Here is an 11,718-nt window from a genome sequence, read left to right on the forward strand (position 1 = left end):
AAATAAGATCCATGTCATTATAAGTTAAGGGAATTTGTTGAGCATCGTTTTGTTCTGCAATAGCTACATAAGAAAAAGATTTCATACCAAACAAGATTAAATACTGTACAAATTAGCAAAATCTACCATATTTAACCTACTATATATCATGAATTAGCTTAAACGAAATGTTTCACCTTAAACCATATCTAACAATATGTGTAAACGAATAATTTAGAGCTAAGAAATATCGAATTCTATCCCTTGGGATTGGACGGGAAACAACAAAATAAATAAGAGAAGAAAAAAGAAATGAATATACTAGAGAAAAAGATGAAAGAATTCCATCCAACATACTCATTCTTACTCTACATAGTCCTCGGGTAGAACAGTTACATATCTTAGGCTCTCAATAGTTTAAGGCTGCTAACCTACAATTTCCGCATCAATTAGAAACCATTTTTCATTTAATCGTGTATTAGGAACTAAATAGTTCAAACTATCCAAGAAAGATATCACGTAGTCGAAGCGTGGTTCTCTTGAAGGGCTCGATCCCTCTAAAGACGTAAGAAGTGAAAAACAATTATTGAAACCAAAGGTGGTAGGTTAGCTCAGATGATTGTCGCCATTTACGCGATCAGTTGAAGGATTGGTGACATATAGGTTTAGTCCTCGTGTCCGTCCTGGGGCCCCTCCTTTGAGCAAAGACAACTCCAGAACATACCTGCACCAGAGAGGCATCAGATGCCAAAATTCCGATATGGACTTTGTATACAAAAAGAAATGGATTGGGCAAATCACATACATGTTATCTGATGCCTTTTGATGTTCTGCAGCACCACAGTTAATTAAAATCTTCTGATCATTCTTTGAGACTAAATGTTCAACAGGCAAGTCGACTAATTCTGGATCTGCATTTAAGAAAAGTTAATAAAATCAATATAACGTACAATTGCCTGATAGAATCAAGGTAAGAACAAGCTATGTCGTCTAGCTTACATGTTATAGGAGCAGTCTTCACACCTTCAGTGAGACCCAAGATGTTCTACATAAATAGAAAGTTACATCATGTCGTGTCACTAAATGATAATTTATTCGGAGTCTCATTTAGTACTATTTGATCATTGGACAAATAGATAAACAGGAAATCTTACTAGAATCACTATAAGTCTAAGAAATATTACAATAAGAGGAGCAAGAATCACCTTAAGATTCTCATAACAACTTTCTAGGTCATCGTTCACCAAAATATGATCAAAGAGACCTGATGATTTTCCTTGTTCTAGTTCCGCCCTAGCATTTCGGAGACGCTTTTGGATTTGCTCTTCAGTCTCAGTTGCCCTGTTCAACAGATTGAAACAATTTTATAACCAATTGAACCGTGCAATATGAAAATACTTTACATTCTCAATTAGCCTACCTATCACGAAGGCGCTTCTCAAGTTCTTCAAATGATGGTGGAGAAATAAAAATGAAAATAGCATCAAGAGAGCTAGCCCTCACAGACCTTGCACCTTGAACATCAATATCAAGGATGCATCTCTGCACAATCATACAAAAACAAGAGGCTTGATAAATTTGCAACAGAGGGATCTATCAATATGCTCATGCAAAATTTGGCCCATGAGTGATGCCATTAACAAGTTAATGTAAGACTCAGTAGTCAGTTCAAGCTTATTACTACCACATCCAGACCTTCACTTTTTGCAAGTTTACTTCATTTTTCTTTTGAACGGGGTCGGAAGCAGGTTTCTACCAAACCATCAACAAATTTCTTTATTGAGTCGAGGGAAGCTAGATTTTAAAGAGTAACGAAACTCGCTAGTGGTTCAAACCTTGTATAAGAAAGATAAAATTGCATCTATGCAAGGTTGAGGAACCTAACTTTTCCTGATTCCTGAACTTGATGGGGAACATATAGTGAGGGTTCAAGACTTTTGTTCAGTATATAGTGCAGAAGACATGAACTGGTGTGGTCTACCTAAAAAGTATCACTCACTTAGAGATCTATTACTGCCCAAAGTTAAATAGTGTTTAGTCCTCTAATTTGTCACATTCACACAATGTATGGTAAAGTACAACACGTGATTAAAGTATCGGCTATAGCCTCCTTATATGATCTTGGACAATCGTCACTTTCTGAGCTAATTTTTGGAATTTAGTTAGATTGGAGATCCATTGTTTTTTAACATGGTATTAAAGTCATATCCATCTTTGTTGTGCTTCCCAACGTTGGATCCCCATGTATGTTATCATGCTCCAATGTTCAGTCCTAAATGTGGTGCACTGCTATTAAAGTTTGGCGCTGCAGTGTCCCATGGTGGTTGAGAAAATGGGTTGTAGTCTCCTTATATGGCCCTGGGCAGTTTTCCTTCAAGAACTAGCTTTTGGGATTGGCTTGGGTGCAAAGTCCATTTTCTTAACAATGTCAAAGCAACTATTTTTCATCAGATACCAAAGAAATAGGAATCCATTCTCCCCAGAGAATGTACCAATATTGAAGCTTGCATATATTCTCATGAGGCATGCACCAAAGAGAACTCTTTCTTTTTCCTCTTTGATAAATCAAAAAAAATGCTTTTAAATGCAAAATCCCTCCGAGTCTAAAGGATCGGGTTCTGAGTACGACAATCCACACTTCTAATTTTGTTGTGAATTTCTAATGTTCTAACTAAAATTAACATATACATAAAACTACAGGAGAAAAGTTTAGATCTCATTTTTATACTTAAAAATAATAATATGTTGGAAAGAATAGTACCAATATTTTTGAATTAAGAATTAATAGCATGAAGCAACGATACCTTGCCAGCATCAGCAACCACCTCAACAGCTTCAACACTGGTACCATAAAGATTACCATGAACAGAAGCAAACTCCAGAAACTTCCCATCCTTTATGTCTTTCTCCATTACACTACGGTCACTGAAATGGTAATGAAATCCATTCTGCTCTTTTTCTCTTGGTGCACGGGTTGTGTGGCTCACAGAAAATCCAAACATAGATGGGAACTCTTTCATTAGTTTAGTTATCAAAGTACCCTTCCCCACTCCAGAAGGGCCACTAATGACAATAGGCTTCTCAACATTTCCTAAAACTCCCTTACTCCAGGCAACCACATCATTTCCATGTGTCTTTTCCTGTTCTTTTATAAATGGGGTGCCCACCTACAAAAGTATGTAACAATTTTTAGCATAACATGAAAAAGTGAGTGGCTGCAAATTAACTCATTCGAGGGTATCGAATTATATTCAAACAGTTAAGTGTCTCAATCATCACATTTTTTACTTTTTTTAAAATATGGATAAATACAAACGGACGACTCCATTGGATCAGCACACCAGCATCTTTGCTGATATGAGTAATCAACACAGACTCAGCAAGAGATCTTGATTTCCAAATTTAACAGACAGAATAAAAAAGTTTGCATATTTAGAAAGCATATATTAACCAACCTCAAGAAACCAAAAGCAGTCATCAGTATTCGAATTGCTCTTAATGACCAATATACGATCAACATTTATAAGCACGGCTGAGTGGCCATTTGACAGCTTGGGTTTAGCACCTAGTACTGTGGGGTTTATCCTGCAATAAATCCAGCTTTTGTTCATCATGCCTAAAAGCTACAGAATTTCTACAATGGTTCCAAAACTCGACAGAAACTTACCATTCACCACTAGATTTGTCAAAGATTCGAACTCCAATGACCGACGGCGATTCATGATCAGCCCCACCAATCACATACTGGTGAAAATAGGCAGGCAGAACATTCATTCATGAATACATTCATTTGTGTACATTAAATTGGAAAGAATGCACATCACATAAGAATATCAAATCATCATACAATTTTAGTGTCGATACAAATAGCCGTTTTGTGTCCCTTTGATTTCAAATCAACCCCATTTGGAACACTATCAGCAAAGAAAGCTGGTGCTTCTCCCTGAAAACACCATAGAGATCAAGAAAAGATCACAACAAAAGAACCAAAGTTTATTATTTTAAACTAAAAGGAAAATCAAGATTTATGAACTCACCATAGATGTAAGTATTTTCCTTCTATAAAAAAGATTCGGCCTGACCAATAAAAAGTCACAAATCAGACCAAAAAAAAAAACACATGAAAAAATTATGCATTCCTTGGGGGAAAAAATCTGAAAAAGAAAAACATATCAAATTATCTCACCTAATTAATAACAGAACTGGATCATAGAGCAAAAACAAATAGACATAATAATAAACTTATAGGAAAACAGAGGCCATGAAATATCATGGAGCAAAAAATACAAAAAAAAAAAATAACAGTAATAATAATAATAATAATAATAATAATAATAATAATAATAATAATAATAATATTAAAACCCATTGAAAATATTCCCAAATGGATGCACACAGAAAGAGAGATAACATGTAATGCTAGAGGTGTCTTCCCCTCTGATTAGGCTATTAAGCTGTAAAGATTTTTTTTTAAAAAAAAAAGGACCAGGAAAATAAATTTGAATTGGAAAACCCATAAAATTTACCTAATAAATCAAGATTTAAGGTTACCCAAAAGCTATATTTTTGTTCTTGTAATCTTTTATGTATGTATTGAATGAAGAAAGAAGAGGGGTTATCTATAACAATTGGAAGAGAAGAGATCTGTCAAAGAAGAAGAATAATAAAGTTTGAATATATAGAAAAGTCAGCAACTTTGAATGAGAGGAAGAAAGAGGTTGAAGAAAGCTTGGGAAGGTTTGCCATATATATTTGAAGGCTTAGGAATGTGGAAGAAAGGGGAAGGGGACCAAAGAGGTGGTTTTTTGGTCGCATTCACTTCACGAACCTGCCCCAAGACGGCTTCCCCTTTTTCTTTCTCTATTTTTATTTAATTTCTTCTTAATTTTGGTAGAATTTATTGAGAGCCCGTTTGGATTGGCTTATAAGTTACTTATAAGTTGCTTATAAGCTATTTTCAGCTTTTTTTAGTGTTTAGTTGGCCAGCTTAAAATCATTTTGTGCTTAAAATAAGCTCAAAAAAATAATTGGGATCATTTGACTTAGCTTATCTAAAGCAGCTTATAAGCTGTTTGCAGCTTATAGGCATAAGTCCATCCAAACAGGCTCTGAGTTTCTTTTTTGAGTGGTTGGGTAAATTTTTGTGAATGTTAAAAAATAAGTGAATAACTTAAAGCCTGTTTGGATGGACTTAAAAAATAGCTTATAAGCTAAAAATTGGGTAGCCCAACTTTTTTTTTTTTTTTTTGCTTATAAGCTGCTTTTTTTAATCTAAGCCAAACGGGCCAACTTATTTTTTTGGACTTATTTTAAGCACAAAATGGCTTATAAACTGGCCAGCCAAACACTAAAAAAGCTGAAAATAGCTTATAAGTTGTTTTCAGCAACTTATAAGATAAGCCAAACGGGCTCTTATTTATTTTCTTATGTTCGATTGGTTAGTGGGAAAAAAAATTGAAAATATACAGCCCTATCCATTCCCATCCCCACCCTTACTCACCACCACCCCACAACCACCACTCCCACCACCTTCCCTCACACCACCCCACTACCCTCCACCCATCCCTCGCCACCTCCTGGGGGTGATGGTACGAAAAAATTTCTCATTTTTTATAAAAGTAAAATAAAATATATGAAACAGAAATTGGAGTGGGCAAAGCCTCATAGCCATGACCCATGGGGGGCCTGCAAAGTCCATATACATCTCGTCCGGGCAAGACACCTTGGCATCGAGCACTCTCTCGCCCCGATAAATGACCTTGGATCACGAGCACACAGTTTGCTCCGGTAACAACCTCAGATCACGGACTCTCATCTCTCTTTTACGCTCTCCGACCAAGACCTCGGAGGCTACACTCTCTCACTTATCATCATTTTTAGTTTCACAACCATATCAAATCACATATGCAATATGGGATGTATGCCATGCATAAAATCAACAGTCACATTACCATGTGATGCACATCACAATTCACTTCATTTGAATAACCTTAATTTCCATATGATGAATGAGATATCAAGAAAAAGAGATGAGAACAGTCAATTCATAAGTGTAACAAATCACATATGAAGTATGGGATGCAATGCCATGCAATGAAATCCACCTCAAATATACCACATAACACAGGATCAACAGATATTTGCCATAAAATGCATATCGAACTCCCTTCTTTAACATTTTCCTTCCCATTTAATGAGGCAAGTGACATGTAATAATGTGCATCATAGAATCAATAATGCTTGCCAAGAATACTGAACATAATTCAAGTCATTACTTTCAGCCTTTCCTTTCCATAGGATAAGTGAGAATCGAATGATAAAACTGGTTTATCAACTAACACAAGTTACAAATGGTTTACCCAATCAATTTCCATCACTAATTAGCCTCAACTTAGCATCCATTTCATTATTTCATCAAAATCCCCAATTTATAAGAAAACCCACATTTTAAATCGTTAAGAAACTTGTTTAGTAATTGAAATTGAAATTGAAGTTAGAAATAGCTAACTCGAGTCACCAATCATGAAATCCTTTCAAAACATCAAATAATTCAATTAAGAACAACCATTTCCAACCTAGGGTTCATTATCTTCCAACCCTTATTCTCCATAATGAAAAATAAAAGAGAGATTTAAGCTTAGCAACTAGTCACCTCATTGATTACATGATTAGATTCAAGAAGATTCCTCATCAAAACATGATTTTGGAACAAAAGATGGTTCAATTTCAACCTAGGGTTTATCACCCCTTAAACCCCAACTCAAACGTGGTTTCCTAATCATGATATTCCTCACTTAAATGATAACATAACAATATAAGAAGCAATTTAACTTACCCAATGGGAGAACCCTCACAAGAATCAGCAAATTCATCCTTAGAACTCATTTAGACCCCAATTAAGTGAATGGAAAGAAAAGGGTTCGAGTTTGGGAATTTAAAGCCACTAAAACAGCGATCTCGCGTTTGTGGAACCCGTGTCCTCTGATGCGACCTCGCATCCACGAAGATTTATCTGCGGATGCGGACTTACTAACCCCCTCATCATCTCGCAGATGCAGGACAGCTTTCGCATGTGCGGTTCCGCGCTTGCGGAAAAGACTTCGCAGGTGCAAAACCACCTGGAAAGGCAAACCCTCGCATCTGCGAACTAAGCCTTGCAGTGGCTGCCTCGCAGATGCAGCCAAAACACCACAGAAGCGGCACACCAGAAACCAGCAAAAATATAATTTTTCACCAAATTCAACCCAAAACCCGACGCTCGTCCGAGACCTCTGGACACAATCCAAATATGCATACCAATGTAAAAACACGCTACGAACTCACTCATGCCCTTAGAATTCCCAACAGAGGTCATCTTGACCCGGTCAACCGCCAAACCACAAAAATCAAGTTTCCAACCAAAGGACCAAAATACCCCCCGAGTGCCTCGGGAACCGACCCACCCATCCCTTTACTCAAAAGTCAACTATTGGTCAACACGTTTTTACTTATTTAACTTAAAACTTCTAAATTCCTCGAAATCAATAAAGACTCGCCTAATCACCTCGAGAATCGTGTCACCCACCCTACGGGTCTCAAACACTCTAACAGATCTAGGAGAAGTGTCAGCAGGGGTAAAATCTAAACAACTAAACGGGTCGTTACACATTGCCTTTTTCAGCTCTTCCTCAATCTTTCTCGTTTGTCCCCTGGTGTGAGGAGTTTGAGCACTACTGAAGAACCTTCTTCCTCAGATACGTCATTATTAAGCTTTAGACTGTCTCACCAAATGCCTTTCTTAGCCTGGGCCTAACTTTCTTCACAACAAGCTCAGTAATGAGCAAATCATCATCATCTTTAGGAGCAACATTCTCACCTAGAGTGGGTTGAGAGACTTGTTCAGTTGGAGAATCTACATCCATTATTGAAACAGATTCCTCAACATGTTCCATGGGCACATAGATATCATCATTGGGTATTCCTTCCTGCACACCCCCTAAGGTTTCAGGATCCTGAATATCCTCTGTTTCCTTTTCATGAACCTCACCTATGCTTCCCAGCATACCAGCCACTTCCTCTTCCATAGATTTTGCAGCTCCAACTGATTTTTCCACTAATTCAGCTATATCACCACTACCAGCGAAACTTACCCTATCCTCTACTCATCCACCCCAGCATGTGAACCCGTGTCATCAGTGGGGTTTCCCATGACTTACCCCTTGCTATGTGTGCCACCAATATCTTAATCAATTTTATCTGATTCAACCACTAAGTCATCAATGACCTCACGACATGAGCTACCCCTGTCTCACCTACTACAACAACCTTTGGAACAATAATTGGAGATACCTGTTCAATAGGACCTATATAGTACACTCTTTTTAAGCCCGACATTTTGCAAGCCAGGCTTTTAGTTTCTTCTCCCTGACCTTCAAATAGATCACCAGGCATATTTGGAACATCAGTATGGTTAGTGAAGGATATTAAGCACTGGTCATATTGAGAGTCATCAGAGCGGATAGGTTCATTTGTGCGGCTAGGTTTGGCTTTGATTCTCCTTAAGGTTTGAATTTGAGGGTTAGCAGTGGGTACAATACTGGTGAGTACTTCTGTGTTAAAGGTTTAGTAATAATTGGATTAGATATTGTGGGAGTGGTAGTGGTAGGATTGACAGTGGTAGGGTTTAAGGCACCTGGAGACGTGGTTTACGATTCTTGAGGAGTAGTGGAGGTAGATGCTTGATGTTCCATTTTAAGTGTAGAGTGTGAGTATTGAGAATTTTGAAACAAGGGAAATGAACTAGGTTATACAATATTGCTAGAGATAGAAGATTGAAAGAAAAGTGTTCAGTAGGCTTTAAGTAGATAAGATAAAGAAAGGAACGGGTGAATGGATGTTGATGTGTTGCCTTTTTCAAGGAGGTTTAGTCCATGTATAAGTCTTGGGGAGTGATTAACTTTATATTTGCTTGTTTTCAAAAGAAAGTCATTATTGAGAAGTACTTTAAGGATAATGACAGTTACGCATATCCTTCCCTTTTTCCCCTTTTTAAATTTGACCTGATGACAAGATAGAGGATGTAATTTTTCGTTGTCTACATATTTATTTAAAAGCACAAGGATGGTGTACATATCATTCTTTAATGGACTATCAATAATCTCCATATCCAGGTCTGTTATTGTGACATCCAATATTCATTAAATTTTATGAGATAAATATCAATCATGGTACAGGACATACAAGTGAATGCACTAGACTGAGTAGAATGATATTCAATTGATGTGTTACTTTATTTTAAACAATTATTCTAGCCAATCACAAAGGAGTACTTATGCAACCTTAATCATTCCCAACTTCACCCTATTTTGATTTCTTTCGAGGTCTTATTAATCTGCCTCCACCTGAGTAGTCATAGTTCAATCTTCATCTTGTAAGGCTTTATTAGATGAGTCAGGTCTACCATATGTTCCCTCTAGCATCATGCCCTTCTTTCCTATCCAGATTTCTTCTTTCTTACCTTCCTCAGATGTCATATTCCCTCCTTCTAGTACTAAGAGTGAACATATTTTTTGTTTATCTTCAGTTTTGTGTCTGGATCAAGCACTATATATGTATCAATTTTGCTTGCTCCCTTCTTCCACTCTTACCTGCAAAATAGTCAAAAGGATAGTTTTAGGAACTCAAACCAGCTCGGGTCCTTTTCCTTGAACAATGGGATGAATCAATTCCCTTTTTGACCATTCTGGCAATCTATCAAGAGACATGTTCTCTGTGCCTATTCCACCTCTGCTTACTGGCTTGGTGTTTCTTCTTGCAATTTCCAGATTTCTTTCTGTATGCTTTATGTTCACTGGGCACCTGATTTTATAATGACCAATCTTACCACAGAGTGTGTACCAATTTTCTTCCACAGGTTCTCTCTTTGGAGTTCTATCATACCTTAATCCAGTGATTACACTATGTGTTTGACCGGTGAGGTTAGAAAGCAGTTGAGAGGATTGAGTCCAGCGATTTTCTCTTTCTAGATCAATTTTCGCTTTACTTACTCTTGACTTGATTTCTCCAGACCTTTCTCTGTTAAAGTGCAACTCACTTTTTACTCTTTTCAATTCAGTTTCAGCCTTGAGCTATTTGTTATTGGTCTCAACACTTCCGGTCTTAATAGTCAGCTTTAGAACTCTAGATTGGAGATCCAAGACAAATGAACCAAGTTGAGTAACCTATTCTTTCAAAGAGCAGTTTTCATTTTCAACCTTATCTTTGCTAGTTTCAACCTCTATGAGTTCATTTTCAGGAAAGCATGGGCACTAAGTGACTCAACTCTTTTTGTACTCATGTCCTGATATTTATCAATGAAGGTGTTCATCAAGGACATAAGTTTCTTCTTAGAGAAATCCTACTTGTCTTTTAAGTCGTGAACATTTACCTTGGTGTCCTCCTCAGATTCTAAGGCTGGTTCTTCCAATAGCTACGAATGCTAAGTGATCAGCTTCTTCCTCAGAATCATCATCAGAACCCCAGGGTGCCACCATAGCTTTTGAATTTTCTTTGTTCTTCTTCTCATGGACCTGTTCCTTCTTCTTTTCTTTCTCTGCTCTTTCCCTTTTCCATTTAACTTTCCATTGTGGACAATCCTTTATTATGTGATCAGTTTTCTCACACTTGAAGCATCTTCCAGCCTGTGGTTTGTCAAAACTCCTTCCCTTCTCAGAGGTGTTTTGATTACCATATTGTTTCTCGTTCTTAAGAAACTTCTTAAAGTTTTTGGTGATTAATTTCATCTCGTCTTCATCATTGTTTCCTATAGCCTTAAGTGCCAGAGACTTTCTAGTATTTGTTTCCTCATTTTTGGACTTCTCCATGTCCATCTCATAGGTCTTTTGATTTTTACTAGTTCATCTAGAGACATAACCTCTATGTCCTTGGCTTCCCTTATGGCGGTGACCTTCATTTTGAAGGATTTTGGCAAGGTCTGCAAGATTTTATCCACTGAGTCCTCAGTTGTGATCGTCTTCCCGAGTGAGGTCAACTCATCACAATGGAAGTATACCTTGTGAACATTTCAGCAAGTATTTCTCCAAGCTTCATTTTGAAGTTTTCAAAATTAGTAGCAAACATGTCCTTCCTGAACTTCCTTACTTGACCGGTTCCTTCGTGAGCATTCTTCAATGCATCCCAGATTTGCTTAGCCATTGTATAGCCAGAGATTCAGTTCTACTATTCTGGTCCAAAACCACATATGAGGGCTTTTTTTAGCTTTAGCATTCTTTCCAAGTATCTTGTAGTCATTCTCATCACACTCGGTTTTCTCCTTTTTCACATCAGTTCCATCATCACCCTTCTTCGTGGGGTATTTTGGTCCCTCGATGACTCTGTCCCATAGCTTATAATCTTCAGCTTGCAAGTGGTGCATCATTCATCATTATCTTCTCTAAAGGTGTTATCCTTTTGAAGAGAACCCGCTCTGATACCAATTGATATATTGCACGAACTGATATATATCCTAAGTGATACATGAATTTTTCCTATAGCATAGACCACATTGGTCTACCTATTCCAAACTAGCATTTGCGGAATAGTAAAGAACAAAAAAGTAATGACACAGTAATTTTTAGGTGGAAATCACCTGGCTCACACAAGGTGAAAAAACCACGGCCTACACCTCTGTAGGATTTTTTTCCAAACTCAACTAAAATTGTGAGCCTTTGCAAATTCAAGTTACAAACTCTGTAACCTCGGAACTAAACTATAATTCCTATC

General features: G+C 37.3%; 1 protein-coding gene across 3 annotated transcripts; it reads right to left on the reverse strand.

Annotated features, from left to right (window-relative positions):
* Nucleotides 1-273: 273 nt before the first annotated feature.
* Nucleotides 274-4,772, reverse strand: LOC132634921 (guanylate kinase 2-like). 3 transcript variants are annotated; one of them, XM_060351118.1, is made up of 11 exons: nt 4,506-4,772; nt 4,017-4,133; nt 3,827-3,922; nt 3,647-3,723; nt 3,435-3,564; nt 2,784-3,146; nt 1,400-1,521; nt 1,185-1,320; nt 979-1,024; nt 785-890; nt 274-703 (listed from the first exon to the last, which is right to left on the reverse strand). In XM_060351118.1, exons 2-11 carry the CDS (start codon nt 4,017-4,019, stop codon nt 586-588), a joined length of 1,197 nt encoding a protein of 398 aa, XP_060207101.1. In that variant the 5' UTR covers nt 4,020-4,133; nt 4,506-4,772; the 3' UTR covers nt 274-585. The 3 variants fall into 3 exon arrangements, with proteins under 3 accessions (XP_060207101.1, XP_060207086.1, XP_060207093.1); XM_060351103.1 differs by having other exon boundaries at nt 4,017-4,056; nt 4,506-4,771; XM_060351110.1 differs by lacking the exon at nt 4,506-4,772 and adding an exon at nt 4,166-4,186 and having other exon boundaries at nt 4,017-4,056.
* Between the last annotated feature and the right edge of the window lie 6,946 nt (nt 4,773-11,718).

Source organism: Lycium barbarum, chromosome 1 (assembly GCF_019175385.1).
Source record: "Lycium barbarum isolate Lr01 chromosome 1, ASM1917538v2, whole genome shotgun sequence".
Lineage (NCBI taxonomy): Eukaryota > Viridiplantae > Streptophyta > Magnoliopsida > Solanales > Solanaceae > Lycium > Lycium barbarum.